Source organism: Bos taurus, chromosome 25 (assembly GCF_002263795.3).
Source record: "Bos taurus isolate L1 Dominette 01449 registration number 42190680 breed Hereford chromosome 25, ARS-UCD2.0, whole genome shotgun sequence".
In the NCBI taxonomy this organism is placed as follows: domain Eukaryota; kingdom Metazoa; phylum Chordata; class Mammalia; order Artiodactyla; family Bovidae; genus Bos; species Bos taurus.
This window is the reverse complement of record NC_037352.1, coordinates 40,928,907-40,956,616: the sequence shown is the minus strand read 5'-3', so window position 1 is coordinate 40,956,616 and position 27,710 is coordinate 40,928,907. Positions and strand designations below refer to the sequence as shown.

The following is a 27,710-nucleotide window of genomic DNA, read 5'->3' as shown; positions in this document are numbered from 1 at the left end:
ACGAGGAGTCGCCCATGTGTCGTTCACAGGACAGGCAAAGACAAATCAGAGGCCTTACGTCTAACAAGCTGCCAACAAGCAAACAAGGAAACCCTGTTAAAAGGTCAGTCTGGTTTTTAGTACAAAGAGTTTAGAACTTTAGAGAAAAACATTCTTTTCAGTTAAAAAAGAGTAAAGGTTAAGGTCTCCCTCGGGGGAAGGTCTTTTTCCAAGAAACACTGCTGTAAATAACAGAGCAAACTGTGCTTCTCCGTCTTCTCAATCTTCTGCAGTGTGGCTGTACCACTTCATAGGACTGGCTTGTTCAGCGCAAGACTCTGGTTTACATTCTCATACAGAATTAACGAATAGCTTATTTCCATCTGTGAAATCATTCAGCATTTTAGGATTCAAAATACAGCGGCCTTGAATTGACCTTAAACATTAAGAAAGAGAACAAGGGCTTGATGTGTACGCAGGAACCCCACGGGCCTCAGAACTCCACGCCAAGGCTCAAGACCGTGTGCTCTAAGGCAGGGGGCTCCACGAAGGGCCGATTCCAGGGCCGCAATAATCCCCTGGGACAGGAAGGCAGTGTTGGCAACTCACGTGTGTTTTCTCTCTTCCTCTTTGTATTACGCTGTAACGCACATGGGGGCTTCCCTGGTGGCTCAGGAGTAAACAATCTGCCTGCAACGCAGGGGACGCAGGTTCGATCCCTGGCTCAGGAAGATCTCCTAGAGGAGGAATACGCAGCCCAGTATGCTTGCCTGGAGAATCCCGTGGACAGAGCCTGGTGGGCTACAGACCATGGGATTGCAGAGCCAGACACGACTGAGACTACACAGCAGCGGCAGCATAATGCGTGTAACAGACAGCACACACACACGACTTAGCAAGACACTCGTGTACAGATGCATGTGTGAGCGTGCACAATACACGCAGTGCATGTGGGTGTCTGAGTGTGTGTATGTACACGAGTGGGTATATGTGCATGAGTGGTGTACGTGAGTGCGTGTGGTGCACATACGCATACGAGGAGTGTGTGCATACGCAGGGGGGTATGTGTGTATACAGGTGTTTGAACATACATGAACACGTGCACATATGTGTATGGCTGTGTGCAAGAGTGCATGTGTGTACACGTGTGAATACAAGGGGTGTGCGTTTATAAGTATACACGTACATGTGTGCACGTGCATGTACGACTGTGTGCATGAGTGCATGGATACACACACGTGAATATAGGAGTGTGTACACTTGTGTGTAAAGTGTGTGTGTGAGTAAAAGTGCACTGCATGTGTGGCTATGTGTGCGTCCCTGCATGTATGTGCACATATGAACACAGGAGTGTGTGCGTGTGTGTGCTTGTGTGTATACGTGTATGTATGAGTAAGTATGTGCACATGCACACATGACTGTGTATACGTGAGTGCGTGTACATGAAGTGTGTATATGGGGGGCTGTCCCCAACAATGAATCCCCAGTGCCGGAACGGTTAGAAGCACGTGGAGACCACAGCTGTAGAAGGCACCCGTTCTCCCAAGTCATCTCAGGAGCCCAGCCCCTCTGCAAGGAAAAGCACTCTGATGGCCTTAAAACTGTGTTTACAGGTCTCCTTGGGGACCACAAGAATCCTCAAGGAGCCGACAAGCATTTTGTAAGCACCAGCCCGAGGGAACACAGTGAGGAACAAGGCAGGGCCCCTGAGCTCATTAACTCGTCCACACAGCAAACAGCTGTGAGTGTCCGCCACCGCCAGGCACAACCCACGAACACCCAACCTCCAGGGGATGGGGTCAGGCCGCGATCACCCCAAAAGTGCCCTGGGAACCAAGGCACAGCCAGGACGCAGACCCAGGAGACCGGGGATTCCCTCGGTCTGTCCTCAGGGCCATCTGGGCATAAGGGGGTCGGGGGGTCTGGAACACAACAGGGGCTCAAGGAACGTATGCTGAGTGACTCTTTACTGATACTGACTGTGTTTCCAGGAGGGAAAACCAGTACCTTGAAACAAAGCAAAGTCTTCAACTAGAGCACAGAATGTGCGGGAAAACAATAAAATATAAAGCTGAAGAGGTGATGGGAAGAATCTTTTTATCCGAGAAAATAGCTGCAAATAATACATCTGATAAAGGCCTTGGATGTGGAATACGCAAAACAACAACTTTTACACCATAGTTAAAGCACAAATAACCCAATTTAAAAACTGGCAAAGGGTCTGCATAGACATTTCTCCAAAGATGTACAAATGGCCAGGAAGTGCATGAAAAGAGGCTCAGCATCATGAACCATTACAGTAAGATGATGCCCCATGTCACCTCCAATTTAAAAAGATTACACTGACTGTTGGTGAGCATGTGGAAACCCCTCACGCATGCTGCTGCTGCTGCTGCCAAGTCGCCTCAGTCGTGCCTGACTCTGACATGCTTTAGGTCTGTAAATGGTGCAGCTGCCTTTAAAAGCGGCTGGCAGTTCCTCAGAATGTTAGAAACAGTTACTACGTGACCCTGCAACCCCACCCCTAGGTACACACTCAGGGTAAACAAAAATGTGTGTCCACCCGAAGACCTGTAGACAAGTGTCCACAGCGGCACTGTTCATAGGAGCCAAAGAGGAAGAATCCCAATGTCCATCAACTGAATGGGAAAGTCGAAGTGGCGCATGCACTCAACGGAGGAGGAGGAAATAACAACCCACCCCAGTACTCTTGCCTGGAGAATCCACACGCACAGAGGAGCCTGGCGGGCTACAGAGCGTAACAGGGCCGCAAAGAGTCGGACACGACCAGGCGGCTGAGCGCACCACACGCACACAGGAGTATTATCCTGCCGTTAGAGGATTCACGCTGCAACACGGATGAGACGTGAACACAGGACAGACAGCGAGTGAAAAGAAGCCAGTCACGAAAGACCACGCGTGAGATGACGCCATCTACATGAAACACCAAAGGAGGCAGACCTGCAGACCCAGCAGCCGCGTGCTGCTCTTGTAGGGCCGGGCTGAGGAAACGCCCTGAAACCCACCGTGCTGACGGCGGCTCGGCGGGACACACACGAAGGACCACTGTGTTGCACGCTTTAAAGGAGCAAACCGCTGGGGAGTAAACAGTAGCCCTACAAGCTCTTTACGTATAGGAGGCGGGTGACGTCAGCAAGAAAGGCAGAGCGTGTGCGCGCGCCTCTCAGTCGTGTCCGACTCCTCTGTGACCCCATGGACTGTGGCCCACCAGCTCCTCTGTCCGTGGGATTCTCCAGGCAAGAATACGGGAGTGGGAAGCCCTTCCCTCCTCCAGGGGATCTTCCTGACCCAGGAATCGGACCCAGGTCTCCTGCACTGCAGGCAGGTCCTTTACCATCTGAGCCACCAGGGGAGCCCATAAAATGTAGGTGACATCGGCAAGAAAGGCAGAGTCGGGCTCTCCAAAAACCCTCTCCTCTACAAAAGCAATGAGGACGAAGGTAAAAGTCGTCAGAATCTGCTTCCTCAGAGCACTGGAAAGTGACTACAGGCTTGTGACAATCCGGAGCACATCTGCTGACGCAATAATGAGTGAAGTCACAATGAGGTCACAGTGGAGCAGGCTGGGCCTTCTCCCAGTGTGACCGGAGCTCCTGTATGAGGGAGAGGCTACACGAAGGCACGGTCACACGGCCAGGAGCCACGTGGCGACACAGGCAGGGCAGCTGCAGTCCCAGGGACCCCGGCGGGCCGGCCACCCTGGGAGCCAGACGGGCAGAGAATGATCCTCCCCAACGGGGTTCGGAGAAGACCCCGCCAACACCCTCACCTCCAACTTCCAGCCTCCAGAGCCGTGAGACCGGACAGTCCCGCTGTCTCAGGCCACCCGGTTCATGGCCCTTTCTTACGGCAACCCCAGGAAACTCCCACCAGAACTGCTACAGAATGAGCTCAGAAAAGCTGTCAAACAAACAGCAACCACACCTCAGGAGGAGAACCAGTGTCCAGAGACGCTGCGCTATTTACAGCGTAAGGCTTCAACAACAGCTTCTCAGACACGCAGAGAAACAGGAAAGTGGGGCCGAACGCGGGGAGAGGCGGCGGGACGCAGCGTCGGCAGAAGCTGCTCCGGGACACGTGCGGAGGCTGGAGCTCCTGAAGGCCTTCCACCAGCTAGTTTAGATACGTTCAAAGGACTAAGGAAAAGCATGAGAACAACATCGCACTAACAAGAATGCTAAAAATCAGATATAATAGAAGAGAAACAGATAAAAACTCTGCAGCTGAAAAGTTCAATAACTGAAATAAAAAATTCACTAGGAGCTCAACAGCAGATCTGAGTGGAAAGAAGGCAGAATCAGCAATTGGAAAGACATGTCAATTGCAATTTTCTCCAGTCTGATGGACAGAAAGAGAAAAGGATGTAGAAAAATTATTAGCTCCTCAGAGACCCAAGGGATAACACCAAGCATACCAACATAATCGTAACAAGAATCTCAAAAGGAGGAAGGTTTAGAAAAGATGCTTGAATAAATAATGGCTCAATTTGATTTAAATATCCAAGAACTCAAAAAATTCCAACTTGGATAAATTCAAAGGGATTCACACTTAGATGTGACTTGCCAAATACGAGGGATTCTTTTTAAGATTAGCAGCTGACGCCTCACCAGAAATCATACAGGACAAAAGCAGGTGGGAGAGCAGAGTCTAAGTGCCAAGAATTCCACACCCAGCACAGTTCAGTTCAGTCACTTAGTCGTGTCCGACTCTTTGCGACCCCATGAATGCAGCATGCCAGGCCTCCCTGTCCATCACCAACTCCCGGAGTTCACTCAGACTCATGTCCATCGAGTCAGTGATGCCATCCAGCCATCTCATCCTCTGTCGTCCCCTTCTCCTCTTGCCCCCAATCCCTCCCAGCATCAGAGTCTTTTCCAATGAGTCAACTCTTCGCATGAGGTGGCCAAAGGACTGGAGTTTCAGCTTCAGCATCATTCCCTCCAAAGAAATCCCAGGGCTGATCTCCTTCGGAATGGACTGGTTGGACCTCCTTGCAGTCCAAGGGACTCTCAAGAGTCTTCTCCAACACCACAGTTCAAAAGCATCAATTCTTCGGCGTTCAGCCTTCTTCACAGTCCAACTCTCACATCCATACATGACCACAGGAAAAACCATAGCCTTGACTAGACGGACCTTTGTTGGCAAAGGAATGTCTCTGCTTTTGAATACGCTATCTAGGTTGGTCATAACTTTCCTTCCAAGGAGTAAGTGTCTTTTAATTTCATGGCTGCAGTCACCATCTGCAGTGATTTTGGAGCTCCAAAAAATAAAGTCTGACCCTGTTTCCACTGTTTCCCCATCTATTTCCCATGAAGTGATGGGACCGGATGCCATGATCTTCGTTTTCTGAATGTTGAGCTTTAAACCACCTTTTTCACTCTCCACTTTCACTTTCATCAAGAGGCTTTTGAGTTCCTCTTCACTTTCTGCCATAAGGGTGGTGTCATCTGCATACCTGAGGTTATTGATATTTCTCCCGGCAATCTTGATTCCAGCTTGTGCTTCTTCCAGTCCAGCGTTTCTCATGATGTACTTTGCATATAAGTTAAATAAGCAGGGTGACAATATACAGCCTTGACGTACTCCTTTTCCTATTTGGAACCAGTCTGTTGTTCCATGTCCAGTTCTAACTGTTGCTTCCTGACCTGCATATAGGTTTCTCAAGAAGCAGGTCAGGTGGTCTGGTATTCCCATCTCTTTCAGAATTTTCCACAGTTTATTGTGATCCACACAGTCAAAGGCTTTGGCATAGTCAATAAAGCAGAAATAGATGTTTTTCTGGAACTCTCTTGCTTTTTCCATGATCCAGCAGATGTTGGCAATTTGATCTCTGGTTCCTCTGCCTTTTCTAAAATCAGCTTGAACATCAGGAAGTTCACGGTTCACGTACTGCTGAAGCCTGGCTTGGAGAATTTTGAGCATTACTTTAGTAGCGTGTGAGATGAGTGCAATTGTGCGGTAGTTTGAACATTCTTTGGCATTGCCTTTCTTTCCCGCAAAAAACAAAGGACACAGTGAGACATTCCCAGTGCCTGAAACCGGGAAGATTCCTCACAGGAAACGAAGGCCCAGAACCAGTGAGGCAAACAGTAACCGTGTCAGTAAGTAGAGCAGACAGCACTCCTACTTCCTTATTTGCAATTCTTTTTCCTGGCTGATTCCAAAGACAACTGTATGAAAGTCACAACTGTAAGTGTGTTTTGATGGGGAACGACTTATACAGATGTGATCTGTAAGACAGAAAAGACCCCCTGATGCTGGGAAAAGCTGAAGGCACAAGGAGGAGGGGGAGGCAGAGGGTGAGACGGTTGGATGGCATCACCAACTCAACGGACATGAATCTGAGCAAACTCTGGGATTAATGGAGGACAGAAGAGCCTGGCGTGCTGCAGTCCATGGGGCTGCAGAGAGTCAGACAGGGCTTAGAGACTGAACAAAAGCAACAATTCGTATGTGATGACAGCACAGAAAGGGGAGAAGGGTTTATACGTTACTGAAATCAAACAGTATTCATCCAAGGCAATTAAAAAACACAGAAGCTATAACTCCCACGGGCATCACCAAGAAAATAACCCCCCAAAAGTATAATACCCGGAACAATGTGGGAAGGTAAATGGAACACAGGGAAAAAAAAAAAATATATAAAAGAAAGCCATAACAAAAGGAGAAAATTAAATTAATGGGGGGAAAGATCATTGAAAGAGCACCAGGAGGTCTCTATTCAAACTTTTCTATGATAAAAACACACGCTTAATACAGAAAACTGCATGATTTTCCTGATGATTAAAATAAGACAATGTCCCAAGACAGAAGGTAAGCTCAGTAATGATTGCCAAATGATGACATGCTTCTGAAGAACCCAAACTTTGATCGCTAGAGGATTTAAAACACAACTCAAAAGACACATTTTAAATCAAAGACATTACTCTCAACCACCTTGAGAACAACCCCTTCCTTAAGTCTGAATCATAAGAAAGCCACGATTCCAAACATCAATTTACTGAACAAGGACAGACATATTTTCTAAGAAAAAACATTTAAGAACAAAAAAGAAGAGAAAGGTATCACTTCCAACAGGCTGCTGTCACCCGACGACCACGGCAGAGGGCAGGGAGGACTCCGGTTTCCCCCGGGGGCCAGTGCTAAGCTCACCAGCGGGACTCTTCTCAAATGGAGCCTCCACAGCCAGTTTAAGCAGCTCCGTAAGACCAGCTGAGATGGCTGGAAGGACGAGAGCTTGAGCAAACTCCCCAAGACAGTGAAGAACAGAGAAGTCTGGCGTGCTGCAGTCCATGCGGGTCACAAAGAGTCAGACGTGACTTAGCGACTGAACAACGAGACTGAAGTCTGGAAGAAGCACCATCTGCCAACCCAGCTCCCACACACATGAAACAGCTCAGACGAGACGGGCCAGCCAGGCCCGTGCCACACGGCGGTGGACAAAGCCTGGCTGTGACCACAGACGGACAGCGGCTGAATTCCAGCCTCCAGTCCCCAGTGTGTGGCTGGCAAGTGAGCGCCTCTGAGCTTTCTGTTTACAGTCAGTAAAAGGCGGCAAAGATGCCCACACCGGGCCCTGCATCACCATCGGAGCCCTGGGGACCGCAGCATCCCGAAGGGCCCTTCCAAAAGCGTCCCCCGCCCTCCCCACTCCAACCCTTCCACACAGAACTGCTCCTCATGGGGTCCCCTGGCGGCGGAAGCCCTGACCTTGAAAAGCCACCAGCCTGGAGCCCGGGCCTGACGCCGGCTGTGTGGGAGCGCGCACTACGCTGCACTCAGCAGACTAGGAACTCCTGGAGTGGAGCCCCTGCGCTCTGGGCAGGCGTGGCGGGTCCAGAATGCCTCTGGGAGCCTTGTCTGAGCCGTGCTGTCTCACTCCGTTCTCATAAGGGCAACCGAGCGGGCAGGTGTCAGCCCGAGGCACTTGCCCTGCAGGTCTGAGAGCTGCTCCCTGGCCCTGCGTCGGGACAGCGGGCGGCTTCCGTCTCCACACTGGACATCTTGCTCTACTGGCCCCGGGGTGACACTGACGGGGGCTGGGTCACTCCCAGGCCAGCCACCTGCGTGGCGCACCCTCCCGCAGCACGCCGAGAGACCGCCATCTGGGAGGACCCGACTCCATCCAGACCCGCGCTCCTGGGACGCCCCAGGTCTGACGACACTCCTGCTCGTCGCGTCCGACCCTGCGACCCTACAGACCTCCGCTCGCCAGCAGCCCACCAGCCTTCTCTGTCCATGGGATTCTCCAGGCAGGAACACTGGAGTGCGTTGCCACGCCCTCCTCCAGAGGTTCTTCCTGACCCACAGATCGAACCCGCATCTCCCGCACTATAGGCAGACTCTTCACCACTGCGCCACCCGGGAAGCCCAGCAAGCTCCAGGTCAGTTAGCCACAAATCAGAGCAAGGAAACTCCAGACACACGCCTGGACCAACAATCCCCCAAACACACTTCTGCTGGAATCTTCAGGCAGTAACCCTGCCGCTGGGAGGCACCCCGAGGGGCCAGCCCCGAGGGCCTGTGAGCAGCTCAGAGCCCGGGCCCTGACTCCCACACGAGGCTCTGAAAGACCAGAGAGGTCTGTGCCACATGTGCCTCTGCTTTCCCTGGCAGACCTCAGCAAACACTGAGGACAAGGGGCACCAGCGGGAGGGCCTCTCACGGGGTGGGGGTGGGGGGCAGCCAGCCGGCTGCCCCGCACCCTTCACGCTGGCTCCGGGGGGCGGCTCTGAGCACCCGAGAACTGCCTGAGCCCGCTCAGCCCCACCTCCCTGGGGGTCTCCCCACGGGCAGAGAGGCCCTCACTGTACTGTGGCTTTCAAGCCACTGGGGGGTCACAGAGACCCAAAGGCAGCCAGTGGCAGAAGGACCCCACCGGCTCTGCAGAGCGGCAGGGGGACGTGTCTTCTGATGGACTCCAGGTTCGGGGTTCCACCTCCTCTGCCCTCCTGGGCTGAGGTCCAGCGGGACACGGCTCAGTGACAGCAGAAGCCTCCAGAGTGAGCATCAGGGTTACCCTCGGGCTCGGCCGCGCTCAGGCGCAGAATGAATGGTTGAGATAGCTATTGTCGAAAGAAGCAAAAACCGGGGCGAGGGCGTGGAGGCACTGGCCGGTGGGACGCGTGACGCGGTGCAGCAGCAACAGAGAACAGCACAGCAGGTCCTCAGAAAGCCAGAGCCACCCGAGAGTCCAGCAGTCCCACGTCTGGGTCTGTACCCAGAAGAACTGAAAGCAGGAACTAGAAGCCGCGGTCGCACAGCCAGGATCACGGCACCCAAAGGTGGAACTGCCAAGCGTCCAGGCTTCCCGGGTGGCCCAGTGGTAAAGAACCCGCCCGCAATGCAGGAGCCACAGGAGCCTTGGGCTCGATCCCTGGGTCAGGAAGATCCCCTGGATGAGGCAATGGTCAGCCCACTCCAGTATTCTTGCCTGGAGAATCCCACAGACAAGAAGCCTGGTGGGCTACAGTCCATAGAGCAGCAAAGAGTCAGACACGACTGAAGAGACCTAGCACCCAACTGTCCACTGACGGATGATGGGTCAGCCAAGTGCAGTCCATCCACACAATGGAACAGCTGCTGCTAAGTCACTTCAGTCGGGTCCAACTCTGTGCAACCCCATGGACTGCAGCCTACCAGGCTCCTCCGCCCATGGGATCTTCCAGGCAAGAGTACTGGAGTGGGGTGCCACTGCCTTCTCCGAATGGAACAGTGCTCGGCCTTAAAAAGGAACCAAGTACTGAACCCGCGACATCACAGAGGCGCCTTGAGGACGTCACACTTGGTGAGACAAGCCAGACACAAACACAAGTGGTGTGTGATTCCACCCTCCTGAGGTTCCCAGAACGAAGTCACAGAGGAAGAAAGTAAACGTGGGGGGTGTGATCAGGGGCTGGGGAGCGAGCGCTCGGCGGGCAGTGCCAGCTGTGCAGGATGGGCCTCTAGACTCGGGCGGCACCCTCACTGACACGGCGGAACGAGCGTGCCTACCACCACGGAAGGCGCACCTGGAAATGGCCAAAGCTGTCGTTGTGCATATTTCACACGCGAAAACACTAGGGTTGCTGCCCGCCCCCCAGGACTCTCGGCTGGGGCCTAGGAATCTGAATTTCTAACGATTTCCCAGCGGGTACTGCTGGTCACAGGGCCACAGTGGGAGAACCGCAGACACGGGGCCTGTCCAGACCCCTCATCTGAAAAACGCAGAGGCTCACCTCGCCTCAGCGAGTCACCAGGAACCGAATGAAGGACATTCCAGACGACAATGCTTCCACCAAAATAGCATGAGACGGGGTCAGCAGACACCTTCCGTGTTCAACCTGAATATTCCGCCTCGGACTCATGAAACGGCTTCAACCTTTGGGAACTCCGAGCTATTCTGTTGTTCTGAAACTAACAAACTGTTCTCAGGAAATGGAAGCAGAAGTTTCCTCATCCTTATCATGGCCACAGCCTCAGAAATGAGAATTCAGCAGCTCTGTGGCCAGGGAACGTCAGGAATGCCCCCTCCCCCGATGCCAGGAAACAGAGCCCCCGCCCCGCCCCACCTGTGGTCAGCTCGCCTCAAACAGTGATGTCAGCACTCGGCTCTTCACCACCCATAACTCAGGCGCTCCGACACACTGTGTGTGGCCTCCACTTCATCAAGTTCAAGGTTCACCTGTCGCTCAGTACCTTATTTTACGTGGCCTCACGATATATCAACATAAAGCAAACCCTCCAGCCCAGCGATCCGTGAGCACCCGCACACTGTGCGTGCTTGTCCACGCGTGCAGAGCTGTGATGCGACACCACCTTCAAGCACGTTTCCAAGTGTCCGTGACCACACTCCTCTTTCAGCTTTTCTGTAAAAGCAAAAGCCCTCCTAACCCCTAGCCACGCGTGTAATCACCGTGAACAGGCTCACTCCGTGGCGCCCCGTTGTCACACCATGCGTGCTCAGCTGTGTCCGACTCTGCGACCACATGGGCTGCAGCCCTCCAGGCTCCTCTGTCCATGGGATTCTCCAGGCAAGAACCCTGCAGCGGGCTGCCATGCCCTCCTCCAGGGGATCTTCCCTGCCCAGGTATCAAACCATGTCTCAGCTGTCTCCTGCGTGCATTACACACAAATTCTTTACCCCTTGAGCCATCAGGGGAATGGTCATGTAACTTTTAAGCACACACATTTTTGTTGTGAAGAAATACTTCAAATAAACACGAAAATACAGAAAACATCAGAACCCATGTACCCACCGAAATTTCACTCAAGAGGACACTGTGCCATATTCTTTGCTGAAAAAAAATTTAAAGTGTTCCAGACGCACAACATCCTCCCAGCCCTGTCTCCTATTCCAAAGTCACCGCCATCCCAGAGTTGACAGGCACGACTTCCGCGAGGTCTGTGCGCTTTCTCTACCTAAGTGTCCGGAAAGTATCTGTACATCCTGTACTTCATTACGCAGAATAAACACACAATTGGTTTCTTTTCCCAATGGCTGTGAAAACTTTTTTAGACTGAAACAGGGTGTGCTGACAGGAAAGAGCACGTCTCACACCCGTTCAGCGCAGGCAGCTTGCACAGCAGCGCAGCAGCACCCGGACAGACACCCCTCACGCGGCTCCTCTCCTGGGAGAGAACGCTAAAGCCTCGGGCCAGCTCTGCAGGGTGCACAGCACACAGGGCGAGTCCCTCTGCTGCTGACTCTTCCCACTCCACACGCTGGGTGCGGCCCTCCGCGGACGGCCCCCCCTCTTGCTGTGGGTCAGCCAGAGCACACCGCTCACGCTGTGCCCACGGGCGCCTGGACAGTGTCACACGCCGCTGCCAAGGACAGGCCAGCGCCCTCGTGTTGGTACACACGTGTGTGCTTCTGCTGCGCCCATTCCCAAGAGTGAAATTACTGCATCCTGGGGCTTTGTGTGCGTAGCCCAGCAAATAACCCCAGGTCTCCAAGTGGCTGAGCCAATGGACACTCCCAGCCGCACCGGGGGCTCCAGCCGCCTCACTACTTCCTGTCTGGTTTCACCCACCGTTCCAGAAGGCCCCTGACTCTTACCGTCCGCAGTCCATCTGCCATTTTATCTTGGTTTCTCCTCTTTTATGTTCTGTACTCTGTGAAGTTATTAAGACTGTTACCTGCAGACAGGGCATAATGACTCAGGGACAGAACTCAAAGGCACTTAGCTGTGCTCCACTAACTGCTTTCTGCTGTTAAAAGCAGCATGAAGAACACTGCCGTGCACAAAGTACTTTGCTCTGTTTTTTAATTCTCTCCGTTACAATCAGTTCCTACAGAATTCTACATTTTTTTCCTGCTAACAGACACTTCCCCGAATGGCTTTTATCCGCCCACATGAGCCACACCACATCGCTAACACACCTCTTCAGACACCCCTCTCGGAGAGCCACCACAGTCATCTGAGTCATCTGTGTGTGTTTCCTAGCAGCATGGAAGAGATAAAAGAAAAAGGGCTTTCCTGGTGGCTCAGGGGTTAAGAACCCGCCTGCCTGTGCAGGGGACACGGGTTTGATCCCTGGTCTGGGAGCATCTCACGTGCTATAGAACAACTAAGCCCGGGGGCCCCAACTACCGCGCCCGTGGGCCCGAGAGCGCAAGCTCTCCAACTGGAGGAGCCACCACCACGAGAAACCAGAGCGCCACCATGCAAATAGCCCCTGCTCACCGCTAATAGAGAAAAGTCGGCACAGCAACGCAGACTCAGCACAGCCATAAATCAATCAATAAAACGATTTTTAGAAAAAAAAGAAAAACAAACTAAAGCTTCCTAAGTGAGGATCAGAATGACAACACATCAGCAGAACAGCTCTTAACGCAAGCTTCCCCAACTCCAGCACCGCCTGCCCGAACGTTCGTCTTTCTCAGCCGGGAAAGGCTCCTGCCCCCTGACCCCTCTCTCCAGCCACACTGGCTCCCAGCGCCGCCGGGAACACAGCTCACACCTGCTGGCCTGGGCGCCCCTGCCTGCCACCTCTTTGGCCAGGGTCCCCTTCCCCAGAAACCCACCACCCAAAACCGTCTCCTTGGAAACTCGGTCCCGAGTCGCTCTCAGTGACGCCTCCTCAGTGACAGCAAGCTGCACCCCAACCGCCCCCCAGCCAGAGCTCCCACCTGCACCCCACTTGCCTCGTCCACCAAATACTGCCCACCTCCACGGCGAGAACAGAAACCCCACGAGAGCAGGCCTTTTTGTTTACTTTGCTCCCAATTAGTAGCCCAGCGATTAAGAACAGTGTCCAGCAGAGAGTAAGTGCCCAGTAAGCATCTGTCAACGCAAAGCAGGAATCGAACTCCCAGGAGCAAGAAGGCCACGTGGAGCAGTCAAGGCCTGCCGTGTCTCCCAGGCGGGAGGACCCCCCGCCCCCACAGTGCACTCGGGCCTCCCTGGCGGCAGGAACCCCGCCTCGGTGAGCTGCAGCAAGAGGAAGAGCTGTTCTCACAGGACGGCCGTCAGCGCGCCGCCACACAGAGCCCTGAGCAGCGACATCCCCACCCTGGCCTATCTGCCCTCCTCCATGCTCTCTGCCAACTTGCGGCTATATCTGTTTATCTTCCCAAAGAATGTAAGACAAAAACCCTGATTCTATAAAGCTGCACTGGCCTTGTGGATAACCAACCCACACCACAAGAAAAGGATGTTTTCCACCTTCCTGCAAAGGTTTAAGTGCTTTTTGTGTGTGCACGCTCAGTCACTCAGTCGTGTCCAACTCTTTGTGACCCTATGGACTACTGCCCGCCAGGCTCTTCTGTCCATGGGATTTCCCAGGCAAGAATACTGGAGTGGGTTGCCACTTCCTTCTCCAGGGGATCTTCTTCCCAACCCAGCAATCGATCGAGTTGCAGACAGAGCGTTTCCGCCTGAGCCCCTGGGAAGCCGTCAGGTGTTTTTATACTTTGCTTTACATAATATAAATATAAACAACAACCTCTTAAGGTCCCTCCAAGCCCTCTGTACTTACTAGTTGGGAATTTCCAAACCGAATCCCCTCTAGCCTCAGAAGCACAACACAGATGCAGCTTCTCCAGGGAGTGCTCCCCGAGTGCCCGCTGGAGAGGCCGGTCTTTGAGGTCTCGGGCTGGCCTGAGTGTCCTGGCCGAGCTCCTCCAACCCACCTGGTTCACAGGCTTCCCACACACACCACGCAAACCCCCTCAGGCAGCCCTCACTCCCTGATTCTGCCCAGCAAGGAGGGCACACATCATGTACACCGCAAAAGTTCCGCATGACGATGGACAGGCCGGTTTCCAAACAAGACCACCGCCAGGCACCGTGCCCACACCAAACACAACTTCACCCAAGAGGGACCATGCCCCCAAACGCCAGAGCTAAAGCTACAAACTCCCAGCAGAAAGCACAGGAGCAAATCTCTGTGACCTTAGGTCACACAAAGCCTTCCTAGATATGACCCCAGAAGCACCAGCAAAAGAAAACAGACCAACTGGACTTCGTCAAAATTAGAAACCGCTGGGAACTTCCTGGCGGTCCAGTGGTTAAGGACGCGGCACTTTCTCTGCCAGGGCCAGGTGTGACCTCTGGTTGGGGAACTAAGATTCAGCAAGCCACACAGCGCAGCCAAACAACAGCAACAAAAAAGAACAAAACCAAACCCTATTTGCTATAAAAGATCATCGAGAAAGTGGAAAACAACCCACAGAACGCAGACAAAACCATGTATCCAATGAGGGACCTGAGCCTAAGTACATAAAGAGCCTTACGACTCTAGCTTTTAAAATAGACAAATTCATCTTAAAGGTTGACAAGTGATCTGAATAGACGTTTCGCCAAAGGAGGGGCACAGAAGGCCAGCGGCACCTGAAGAGAGGTCCACCCCCTGGGGACCGGCCGCTGGGGCGGCTGCAATCAGGAAGGCAGGCAGGAACCGTGCTGGCGAGGCCGTGGAGAGCCTGGAACCCACACACTCGGCGGCGGGGAAGTCCGGCAGCCAACCTCAAAAGGTCAAACACGGGTTGTGAGCCGATGACGCCACTCCTACGTGGCGCCCACGGGAAATGGCACAGCAGGCCCACACAGAGACAGGCACAGGGACGCTGGCGTCAGCGCCAGTCACGACAGCCAAACACGGGGACAGCCCAGCCACCAGAGGACTGATGCACGAGTAAGAAAAATGTGAGTTACCCACGCAATGGAGTATTACTCAGCCATAAAAAGAAACACCGATTCATGCTACAACACAGATGAACTCTGAAAAGACTGCTGAGTAAAAGGAGTCGTCACTAAAGCCTTCAAAGTACTAATACATGGTCCTATTTACATGAAACCTCAAGAAAAGACAAATCTTAGCGACGGAAAGACTAGTGGCTGTGTAGTCTGGGGCACGAGGGGTTTGGAGGGAAAGGGGGGCGACTACCGATGGGCACCGGATGATGAGAATGTCCTAGAATCAACCCTGGCGAAGGCTGCATCACTCTCAGGCTGCACTAAAAACCAGTGAGCAGCACACCTGAGGCGGGTGAATTACACCACGTGTGAGTCAAACCTCAGCCAAGCCTCAAAAACGCCTGAGGAGGTCCTTCTCTGCTCTGCAGTTCTAGTGAACAAGGACTAAGCGTCCTCCTCGCCCGGGATGGAGCCTGGAATGCAGACGGCTCGCACTCTAAGGGAAGGTGTCTGCCAAGAAGGAAAAGACCATCCACCTGCAAAACCCTCCAGGTGGGTTGCAGGCACGAGCGAGAGAAGCTGAGCTGGGGAGGCCGCCACAGAAACGCCACGTGGCCACGCTCAGGACCCCGGGGACCTCCCTGGCGTCCACGAGGCTGTGAAGTTGCAGGTCCGTCGCAGCCATTGAGTCCAAGAAGCCCCTTAATAAAGCGTTTTCCCCCTTTCTCCTCCCCACATGGACCCAAAAGCGGGATGAAGACGGTCACTCGGACCATGTGTGCAGGGTCGACCACCACTGAGGAGGCACGACCAGGTTCTGAACCTTCTGGGTGCTTATGTCTCCTTAACCCTGCAGACACTCCAAGTAGATACTCTGACTTCATTTTATAGATGTGAAACCTGGAGGCCCCATGGCAGCAAGGTCGGCCGGAGGTCAGGGTGAACCAGGTGACTCGTGGGGCCAGAGCCCACGCCCGGTAAGTGGGCTCACAGGGCCTCATTCAACGCCCACAACACGCAGGGGACCGGGGGCACACCACACTCCCGGGCCAGCGGTTGGGGCACCTCGGTGCAAACGCCCGACCCCCCGTGACTGTGAGCGAGCAGAGCTGGGCCAGCGGTCGGGGCGCCTCGGTGCAAATGCCCGACCCGTCATGACTGTGAGCAAGCAGAGCTGGGTCAGAGGTCGGGGCGCCTGGGTGCAAATGCCCGACCCCCCATGACTGTGAGCGAGCAGAGCTGGGCCAGCAGTCGGGGCGCCTCGGTGCAAATGCCCGACCCGTCATGACTGTGAGCGAGCAGAGCTGGGTCAGAGGTCGGGGCACCTGGGTGCAAATGCCCGACCCCCCGTGACTGTGAACGAGCAGAGCTGGGCCAGCGGTCGGGGCGCCTCGGTGCAAATGCCTGACCCGTCATGACTGTGAGCGAGCAGAGCTGGGCCAGCGGTCGGGGCGCCTCAGTGCAAATGCCCGACCCATCATGACTGTGAGCGAGCAGCTCAACTCTCTGCGCCGTTTCCTCCTCTCCGAAACGGGGATACCACCAGGCGCATTACTGGTAGACGGCAAGAATTTTAAAAATACAACTGTATGTGAAAGCATAGAGCACAGTGCCCGGACAAAACCGCAGACTGAGATGAACTGCTGGCCAGGGCATGCTGGTCACTCCAGTGCTGGGTCCCACAGCGACGTGACTCCCTAAATCCCACGAGAACCCCCAGAGCACAGACCGCCCCGGCCCTCGGGAAGGGCACGCGAACTACTGACATTCACGCCGACGGGGCTTCTCTGGCTGCGAGCGGCCGTTCCTCCCTGGGATCAGACCACACAGAGAGGGGAAATGGCTTGTTTCCTTAGGACATCACAAAACAGAAGCCCAGCCCCGAAAGGAGTCACCTGTCAGATGGTCTCCCCTGACCCGACTCCTGGCAAGAGGAACCTGCCCGCCCTCGGGGACCCTGCCTCTTCAGGAACCTGGCAAACGAGCTTCTGGGGCTCGTGGAATCTGTTCATCAAGGTCTCGGGCCTCTCACTTCTGGAATGCGTTCATGTGGGGAGGCCCAGGGACTTTTTCCAGAGTTTAAAAAAAAACAACACTATTTTAGCTAACTCGGGAAATCTTGGAATTACTGACGAAGCAGAAGTTCAAAGTTCCAAAGAGAATACTTGTCTCTGTTTAACTCAATTCAGTCTGGTTTTGGTTTTGTTCTTTAAAAAAAAAAAAAACACCCTCCTCCCAGGCCTGTATGGTTTCGTCTAAAAGTGACTCAGGTTTTCTAGGATCTCTGGACGTGAACGTGAACATGTTCCAAAATCCCCGGCAGGCTCCATCTCTGGATCCAGCGGAGGCGGCGCAGAGAATCTGCGTTCGCAGCCTCAGTCCCTCTCATACAACTCCAAGCAATCACCCAATATTATAAGCCAAGTGACATACGATTAAATTCACTTAAACAGATATTTGTCGCTCACAGGGAGGGAGACAGGGCCCCTGCCTGCCGGCTGCCTTCGGAGTAGACGACTAGGAACGCAGTTAATCAACCAGAACGCGGAACGCCTCGGAAACTGGCGCGGACAAACTGGGAGCTGTGAAAAACGTCACAGGAAGAAAAACACGAGTCAGTTTCCCCCACAACTAAACCTGCACTGAAGGTAGACAGCCGGTCCTCCAGACAAGGACGGGCCGAGCGCCCACCCAGGCCCGCCCGCCCCAAAGCCCAGAACCGGAGGGCACGGCTGACCCGAGCAACGCCAACATGACGGACTCGGCCCGAGCTTCACACACGGGGCGGGAGCTGCTACTGCTGGGCTTTCACACCCACCACCGCGGAAAACGAGCCCCTGCGACGCCCCCCAGGCTGAACGCGGGCTTCCAGGGCGCGCGGCAGGGCTGGGTCCCCGCTCGGCGAGGACACACCCTCCGGGCGGACGCTCCCTTTCTGGAAAGAGAAGACCGCACACCTCACGCGGGTCTCAGGTGGTCTCCACAAGAACAGGATCCTGGAACCTCCTTCCTCTCAGAAAACCCTGAGGACCGAAGCGTCTGTGTCTGGGAGGGGCTGGTTACTCAGTCAGAAGCCGATTCTCCAGACAGGCCCCAGAAGGGGGCCCGCGGTGCAGACAGCAGAGTGGGCGGTGAGGAGGTCAGACCCGACGCACCCCGGAGCCGGGCGCCGGAGGGGACTCCAGCTCGACCACCACCAGCAGCAGGTGCCGGGCGAGTCAGTCTCTTCGTGCCTCGGTTTCCCGTTTGTAAAGTGGGGTGAGTGAGACCCCTCACCGCACAGCATCACTGCAGGATTAAGCTAGTTGACGCGTCAGGCACAAGGAAGGCCTTGGCCATCACTGCAAACACCCCACAAGTCCCCCGACCAGGGAGGTGGAGCACGGGATACTCTCTCCCCGCAGCAGAGCCCCTCTCAGGGGAACAGAACCCCCACAGCGCACGGGGAAGCTTGAGCCCCTGGCAGAGACTTCCACGAGACCCCGACTTCACTGTCCCTCCCTTGAGGACGCGTGGGGGGCAGAAGCCACCCCAAGGTAAGGACCTGCACGCGCACAGACCGGCCTTGGGGCCTGAAGAACTGACTACGCAATTCCAAACCCCGCCCGTGAGCGGTCAGTTCTGGAAGCCCCAGCCACCCCGCCGCCTGGACTGGAACTTCTCGGGAGCTGGGAGGTGGAATTACGGTTCCACAGATAATGAGCTGTGCAGAGTCAGGAGTGTCACCCGACCCTATCCCAGCACAGGGCCTCTGCACTTCCAACAGAGGTGACATTCCCAGACGTCCCTCCTCCCAACACACGATGCTGGAGGCCCTGTGGCCCCTTCCTGCTGGTCCCAGGGGCCCCTGGCACACCTGAGCTTGCCAGCAGCTGGGCCAGCGCCAGTATAACCAGACACAGACATCGGAAACAGCAGAGCCAGCAATCTCCTGCTGATGAGCTGCATGGTTCTCCTTTGGGGGTGGGTGTTGACACAACAAACACGCACTTCGTTATAAATACATCTGCAATATTAACTAGAGAGTGGAAGCTGAGAGGCCAAAACTGCTACAAAACTATTTTCAAACAAGATCCCTGGCGCCCACCTCTGCCTGTCAAGCTGTGTTATTAGCAAATCCACTTACTGTCACAGGATCTGGGACACACTGGGGTTTCCCTGACACTTTTCTCCTGGGAAACAGATACCGACACACGGCATGTAAAATGTCTGCGGACAGCTTTATGTATCAACACACGTGGTTTGACCTATCCAGGTCAAAAACGGAAAAAGAGCATTGGCAGGACTTCCCTGGTGGCCCAGGGCTAAGACTCCGCACTCCCAGCGCAGGGGGCCCGTTCCATCCCTGGTCAGGGAACTGGACCCCAGAGGCCACAGCTAAGACCCGGTGCAGTCAAATAAACAAACACAAAGATTAAAATGCTAACAGCCCTGGGGTCCTGGAAGCCCCTGTCCTGGGCCCGCACAGGCCTTCCCTTCTCCGGCCAGAGGTGGCCACAGCCCCATTCTCACGGTCTCTCCCTTGCTCCTCATTTACTGCTTCACCACCTGCGTGAGCGTCCCCACACAGCAGAGTCTAACTGCATGGTGCGAACTTTATATAAATAGGAGTCACATGGTGTGTCTTTTCTCTGGCTTCTCTCTAACACCCTCAGTAGAGGGCACAGGGATGCAGAACTTGTATTTGCAGAAGGTCACTAAGCAGGACACGTCCAAGGTCATCTAAGGACATTGCCCCAGCTCTTGAAGTCTAACAACGGAGCTTACTAAACCGTGGTTCCACACGCACAGCCGACAGCAGCCATCACCGCTGGGCTGGGGACCTAGTTTAGCAGGAGAGAGGCTTTGTTTACCAAGTGCGAGCATCAGGACAAGTTTTAATGCTGACTCCGGGTGAAGGATCACATTTTACCACCTTCGTACTCTACAAACGCGCACACACACTCCTGGATTCACTGTCACGCAGACCTCAAACAGAAAAGCGTGAAAACTCCACGTAGAATACTGTTAAGGCAACCGAGCGGACAAGATGTAAATACACCCTGAGGTTAACCATGTCCAGCACGCATGCACAGGAGCAGGAAACAGCCTAAAACCAGCGGCTGTGGGCTCACGGGTGATTTCTCTTTTATAAGACGTTCGTATCTGTGGTTATGCTACTTGTGCAACCTTCTCCTCAGAGTGCAGAGTCACACACCACATGAAATCTTACCGGTCCGGTTACGACTCATTCATAAGACTTGTAGGCAAGAACGTCACCAGCGCAAAGCGGGTCAGAGAGTCTCGGAAAGGCGTGTCTCGATACTCCCAGGGTTGCCTCCAGACCCTACCCCAACTGCCCTGGAACTCACCAGTCATGAGTCTTTACCTCACACGTGCTTAGCATGCATACTTCAAAGTGGATACGACAGCTGATGGACCCTGAACACACCCATCCCCGTACCCCAAGGCACGAGAGTCCTCCTCCAACCAGGCGAGCCGGAGCAGCGCCAGGGGTGGCCTCAGCCTTTTCCCGGAGCTCCACTTGCGGAGCACGCCCACCCCGGCCACACGAGGTTTTAACACTGATCGTTGTTGGTCAGTTGCTGAGTTGTGTCCAACCCTTTGTGACCCCATGGACTGCAGCACGCCAGGCTTCCCTGTCCTTCATTGTCTCCTGGAGTTTGTTTAAATTCATGCCAACTGGGTCGGTGATGCCATCCCACCATCTCATCCTCTGTCGTCCCCTTCTCCTCCTGCCTTCAATCTTTCCCAGCATCAGGGTCTTTTCCGGTGAGTCGGCTCTTTGCAACAGGTGGCCGAAGTACCGGAGCTTTAGCTCCAGCATCAGTCCTCCCAGTGAACGTTCAGGCCTGACCTCCTTTAGGACGGACTGGCTGGATCTCCTTGCTGATGCTTTCCCCAGGAACCTCTACCTCAAGTCTGCTTATGATTTCTTAACTATTCTACAACAAACACATTCAAAGGATGAAAGATGAAAACGCTACCGTTCTTCAGAGGGTAACATGGCCAGGGGTGCGCTCTTTGAATCCCTGAGGGTCCAGGCCGCCAGCCTGCTCACTGGGCCTGGGTTCTAATCACCGGGGCAGCTTGTCTCGACATGCATTGCAGGCCCCGGGAAGGCCACTCCCATCTCTCTGGCATCTCACCACTCCAGCCTCTCCCATAAGCCTGCACGCTGCAGGCCAAACATCTCTTTTTCTGGTGCATTTTTCTTGGGAAGGAAAAAATAAACCAAAACAGAATTCCCCTACCGGAACACATCACTTTCTTGCTAACCACAAATTCTGGCAAAATCTGCTCTACGTAGGAGAGATTCAGTTCCTCTTTCCTCAGATGGACACATTTTACCTTGCAAATTGTGTGTGTGTGTGTGTGTGTGTGTGTGTGTGAGAGAGAGAGAGAGAGAGAGAGAGAGAAACAGAGTTCAAAGAGCATTAACACCAATTTAAATAATACTCACACAGCTACCATTGTTACCAAACTGTGATACTATCTTAAAAAACACTTAGGATAAAAATGTAATTCTAGGGAATTTCCTGGCGGTGCAGTGTGTCAGGACAATGCACCTCTACTGCAGGAGCCCAGGTTCCATCGCTGGTTGGGGAACTAAGATCGTGCATGCTGCAAAAAAAAAAAAAAAAAACACATGTAATTCTATTCCAACAGCAGAGCCCTGTCTCCATTAGCAGATGCTGGGATATAAAGAAATAATGGTTTCTGTCCCTCAGGAGCTGACAATAGAAATGTGTGTGATGGAGGGAGAGAGATGGACAGGAAGGTATTTTTTTGCCCCAATGCAGATGGTACTTTAAAGTATAATTTAATCCGTCAAATGCATACATCTCAAGTGACAGCTCAGTGAACTGCCTGACAAATGCGTCCAGGCAGAGCGGCGGCAGCGGGGTGGTCGCGGAGGCACAGGGGGCGTGGAGACCATGCAGGTGGGGTGGGGGGAGGGCATGGAGACCACGCAGGCGCGGAGAGAGGCCGGTGGCTGGCTGCAGAGTCGCTCGGAGGACAAGGAGAGTTCAGGTCTGATCCCACAGAAAGCCAGGAGGCCCCCCCAAGGCTTGGGAAGACGAACAGCTCAGAGCTTCCTAACCGAACGGCAGGTACGGCATACATTCGGCGAGGGGCTGTGGCAGAAGTGAAACGGATCACTTAGGACACGGTGCTTTCACTGCCAAGGTCCAGAGTTCAATCCCTGGTCAGGGAACTAAGGTCCCAGGAGCTGTGAGGCGCAGGGAAGAAGGAAAGAAGGAAGGGAAGACTACATCTAGATAGGCAGGGTTGTAGGGAAGTAGGGCTAGGACCCAGGGCTAATCTGTATTCTTATCCAGTATGATGCAATTCCCAAAATCAGGTCAGACAAGCAAGCACCTATCACACTCATTCTTAGGCACTCCAGGGCATCATCGCTGAGCTGCATAACCTCTGAAGAGACCCTGAAATAAACTCTCATGCTGCAATCAGAAAACAGGGTTCCAGTCAGATATTTCGATGGTTACGACTTTAATATGAAATCTACAACAGGTCTAAGACCAAAATACAAAAAGAACTGCAACAAAGCAAAAAAAAAAAAGAACAATCCCATAAGAAAACGGGCCAAAGATAAGAAACAGTCAGTTCAGGAAGGCCATACAAGATCAAAGCATCACAAGAACTAAACCTCACTGATAACTGAAGAAATAGAAATTAAAATAAAAATAAAACATGTTCTTAATTTCTCTAATGCTGAGGGAATTAAAAAACAAAACAAAACATGGCACTTAATGGTGATGAGGTTACAGGGAGAAGATGCATCCTATTACAGGTATAAACTGGCAACACTATCAGAGAGGACCATTTGTCAGTATTTGTTAAAACAAAAAACGTGCAACTGTACTCCCCTGGTGGCTCAGTGGTAAAGAATCCGCCTGCCAACGCAGGAGACATGGGATTGATCCCTGATCCCGGAAGATCCCACATGCTGCAGAGCAACTAAATCCGGGAGTCACATGAATCTAGCTGTGCTCTAGAGCCCAGGACCCACAATTACTGAACTCTGTGCCAGAGAGCCTGCGCTCCGCAACAAGACAGCCCACCACAGTGAGAAGCCCCCCACAACTAGAGAGCGACCCCTCATCAGCTGCGACTGGAGAAAAGCCCAGGCAGCAAGACAGACCCAGCACAGCCACACATAATTTCTTTAAAAACGTGTGCAACCCTATGACCCAGCAATTTCGCTCCTTAGGGTATTTAAGGCAGAATGTGGGTGTGTGCTCAGACGCTCGGTTGTGTCCGACTCTTGCAACCCTATGGACTATAGCCCACCAGGTTCCTCTGTGCACGGGATTTCCCAGGCAAGAATACTGGAGTGGGCTGCCACATCCTCCCCCAAGGGATCTTCCAGACCCAGGGATCAAACCCAAGTTGTCTCATCTCCTGTACTGGCAAGTGGATTCCTTACTGATGAGCCACCTTGGGCAGCCCTTACAGCAGACTGATGACCTCCACAGTTACCCCCACCCTAACCCAGAAACCGTGAGCCTGTTACAGACACAGCGAAGGGGAACCAGAGTGCCGATGAAATCCGGGTCGCTGATGAGCCGACGCTAGAAGTGGGAGAACCCACTGGATTACCAGGTGGGCCCGAGGTAATCCGAGAGGTGCTCAGAAGTGGAACAAGTGAACAGAAGAAAGAGGCAGAGTCAGCACAGGACGGGACGGCGTGGCCTGGGATAGTGGAGCAAGGGGGTGATCACGCGGGAGAGACCAAGAAACGGCTTCTCCCCCAGGGCCTCAGGAGGAATGCAGCCCTGCCCACAGCCAGATCTCCGCTCAGGGAAACCTGTTGTGGCTACAGGCCTTCTGGACTGAAAAATGAGAAATTTCTGGTTGAGCTACTTTGTGTGTGGTCATTTTGTTACAGCAGCAGCAGTAAACCAATACACGGCCGCAGGGAGACACAGGCAGGCAGGCGCAGGAGGCAGGCGCAGGAGGTCCACATGTTGCAAAACTGAAAGTTAAACTTTTAGGAAGGGAGGTAACACTCACAGCTTAAGCTTCCAGGGATTAGAATATAATACGATTCTTGGGGCTCCCCTGGTAGTACAGTGGGTAAGAGTCTGCCTGCAATGCAGGGAACACAGGCTGGATCCCTGGTCTGGGAGGATTCCACATGCTGTGGAGCAACTCGAGTCCGTGCGCCACAACCACCGAGCCTGCCCGCGGCAACGACTGAAGCCTCCTCGCCCAGAGCCTGCGCTCCACTGCGCGAGAAGCCGCCACAGTGAGAGGCCCGCACGGCAAGGCAGAGCAGCCCCTGCTCCTTGCAACCAGAGAAAGCCCTCTCTCAGCAACAAAGACCCAGGGCAGCCAAAAAAAAATTAGCTTAAAAACAATTTTTTTTAAACATTAAAGCTGAAAACCACAGTGAACATCATTTTTTCTGACAATCCCAAAGGCACTACAAAGACCCAGACCCCCATGGTCCCCACAGTTAATACTAAAGTGAGCTGTGGCTGTGTGGACAGAACGCCAGAGAAGATGGCATTCGCTGTATGTCCGCAAGCCACAACTTCTTCAACACTCAAAATCAACTTCTGCTCAAGCGTGAGAGACACACGTATGGTGTTTGGATAAAATTCACTCTCAAAGACTTATTTTCTGATTGCAGCCCATCTAACCACCATCCCCACCACAGCATACCCTCTTAATATTGCCCACTGTGGGCAGGCCACTTACCTCCGGGTTTTAGCTTTCCCAGTTTAAAAAAAAAAAAGTGCTTTTTGTTGTTGTGTTTTTCCTCTACCACGCCACCTCCCTCAACTGGATGCCTAATGTTAACGAAATCACCAGGGCCCCTAACAGGGCCAGCTGCCAGTCTCAGGGAGCGGGGGTGGCTGACACAATGGCGGCCAGTGGGTGAGTCCTGCGGGAAACATTCAGACTGTCCTTGCACCTGCAGAGAGCCCAGAACGACCAGCACATCCAGCAACTCTGATGTTTACAATCCCCAGGGAAGAAGCGCTCCTGCTCAAACACTGCCTTACATTTCCAAAAGTGACCTGGACAAGGAGTCCAGTGTGGGCACCTGAAACAGGCAAGCTGACCGGCCCACGCTGGGTGCAAACGTGTGACCTCCTGAACACAACATTCTACCAGGAGCACCAGCCGTCACGTGCTACCCCTCACAAACCTTGGAGTGAAAGGAAAAATACAGGCCAAGCGTGGGGAGCGCGGGTCTGGGGTCTAAAGGCAGACTCACCCAGGGTCTCCAGGGGACTTAGGCCAAGCCAGAGCACTGGCCACCCCGACCCCTGCCCCCAGCAGCTCCACTCCACCCCCGCCTCCTTTTCCCCCTAATGAATCAACCGTCTTACAGCCCTCTGGGGCTCACTTTAAGCATGAGCGTCTCAGGGACACCTTCCAGACCCTCCAAACGGAGTTTCCAACTTGTGCCGCCACACTACCAAGAAGCTGCAGTAACTCACACCCACAGGTATTCTCCAGTTGGAAGGCTAGAGGGGGTACCATCTAAATGGGGCCATCCTAGAAAAGCCAAGCCTCACGCGTGCTCCTCAGTGTTCACGCTCACCCACTAAGAAAAGCACTTACGGAGAAACACGGTGAGCTGGCCGAAGAAACGCCCAAGTCCTGAGCCGCCACAGTACGTGCCAAGGCCCGGCAAGTCCAGGGACACGCGGAGGGCAGATGGGCACGCAGGAAGCGAGGGGCGGGCGGGTGCTGCGGCCCCGAGGGACCCGGACAGTCCCTGGGAGACGCAGGCAGAAGCGCGCGGAGAGGCGCAAACCCGGACAGGTGCTGAGGTTCTGAGCCGCGGAGCCACGCGCCCTCCTGGGCGTGGACCGGGAGGGGCCGTGAGAGGGGAGGACCCAGCAGGCGCGGGGAGTCCCGGGCCAGGACGCGAGCCGAAGGCCGCAGGGCCCCAGCGGCGCGGGCCTGAGCCGCGCGGGGCCTGGGGGGACGGTGCCTGCCATACCTGCCGCTGGCGGGTCCGCCTCCTCGTCCACCTCCGCCTCAGCAGCTGCAGCTCCGGGCGCGGTGGGCAGCGGGTCCATCGCGCCGCCGGTCATGTGAGCGCTCGCCACGTGACTTCCTCTGCGCCCGCCGGCCTGGGCCCGGCCTCGCCCCGCCCATGCCCAGGGTTGGCCACGCCCACTCCAGGCCTATCCCCGCCCGCCCCGGGCCTGCTCCGCCCACTATCGGCCTCGCCACGCCCACGCACCGGCTCCGCCACGCCCGGTCCCGGCGTCGCCCCGCCCACTCCTCCGCCTCTTCCCGCCACGCCCCGGCTCAGCTGCCACGCGGAGGGCAGGTGGCGCGGTCCAGGCGCGCGCTCAGCGTCCGGCGTCCGCCGCTCCCCCGCTGCAGGTTCTCTGGCCGCTCCCTCGCCCGCTCAGTCAGTCCCCACCTGCCTTCCCTCAGCCCCCACTCACTCATTCATCCATTTATTCTCACTCTCACTCCCTGGTCCGCTCGCTCGCTCACTTCCTCGGTAGTCCGCCTGCTGGTCCATCCGCTCGTTCGTTCACCGACTCGCTCACCCGCTCACTTAGGCACCTGGTCATTCAGTCGTTCACTCACTCAGGTCTCCGGACTGCCCCCTGGAGGCCAGGCGGGCTTGTGCATTTGGTACCCTCCCCTATCTGGAGGACGGACAGGCCACCGGAGGGGAGCGAGTGTCCCGACTTCCAGAAGAAGACGGTGGGAGCGCCGCACTAGAGCGCTCCCCCGGCCCTGGCCGGGTGAAGGGATCCCGGGATGCGGAGAGCATCAGCTGAGGCTGGAGGAATGAGGAATTCAGCGGGAGGAAGGAGCGGGTGCCCACAGGCCCCGAGGCATCGCACAGCTGCAAACGCTGTGGTCTTCCTGGAGCTAAAAGCGGAGGCCGAAGAGGAAGCTGGAGCGACTGGTAGGGCTCCGTTAGGGAGGGCCTTGTTCCCAAGGTAAGGACCATGGACCTGCTAATACCGGGACAACTGTTAACGCCCAGGGATCCAGTAACAGCAATCAAGAGCCCAGAGCCCCAGTCAGGGTCCTAGGAAGGAATCCCCTCCCCAGGGAGTTAGCTCTCTTTGCTACAGTCACCGGACATTTTTGTGAGCCGACCAACAGCGATACTGTCCCCCAGCACAACTGAGGAACTGGTGTGCCTCTTCCAGAGACCAGCATGCAGAATCTTTCCCAAGTCCCAGCGGGGTGCTGTTTCCTTCCGCCACCGCAGGCTTCCTTTAAGCTGCTTTTGCATCAAATGATGTGCTCAGCACTTTCTCCCCTCCCAAGGGCGCGCACACACACATGGTCGTTCTCTATCTCCCACTCGCTCTCTCTCTCTCCACCTCTCTAACTTCCTGGAAGTATTTGCTACAGATCTGTGTCCCCCACTGGATCATAAGATCCTTATTCAATGCTTAAACACTCACTGGACCTTGAAAACTGTGAGGTATTAAACAAGTATAAAGTTAGACATTACAAGAATAACAGCATGCATGTGTGCTAAGTCGCTTCAGTCGTGTCTGACTCTTTGCGACCCTATGGACTGCAGCCTGACAGGCTCCTCTGTTCATGGGATTCTCCAGG

At 54.4% G+C, this 27,710-nt stretch overlaps 1 protein-coding gene across 7 annotated transcripts in view; it reads right to left on the bottom strand.

Annotated features, from left to right (window-relative positions):
- The window catches only part of SNX8 (sorting nexin 8), a 38,878-nt gene extending 12,673 nt beyond the window's left edge, over positions 1–26,205 (bottom strand). Inside the window, exons 1-3 of one of the 7 annotated variants that reach the window (XM_059881421.1) lie at positions 26,110–26,205; positions 21,586–21,746; positions 589–716 (exon numbers count right to left, since the gene is read on the bottom strand). Coding sequence is in view for 4 of the 7 variants with exons in the window: in XM_059881418.1 (XP_059737401.1) it covers positions 589–669; positions 26,110–26,203 (175 nt within the window). In the remaining 3 variants the exon portion in view is untranslated. Of the gene's footprint in view, positions 1–588; positions 717–3,334; positions 3,473–21,585; positions 21,747–26,109 lie in introns of those variants that run through there. The other 6 variants (XM_024985024.2, XM_059881422.1, XM_059881418.1 and 3 more) reach the window with 6 other exon arrangements.
- Positions 26,206–27,710: the final 1,505 nt, after the last annotated feature.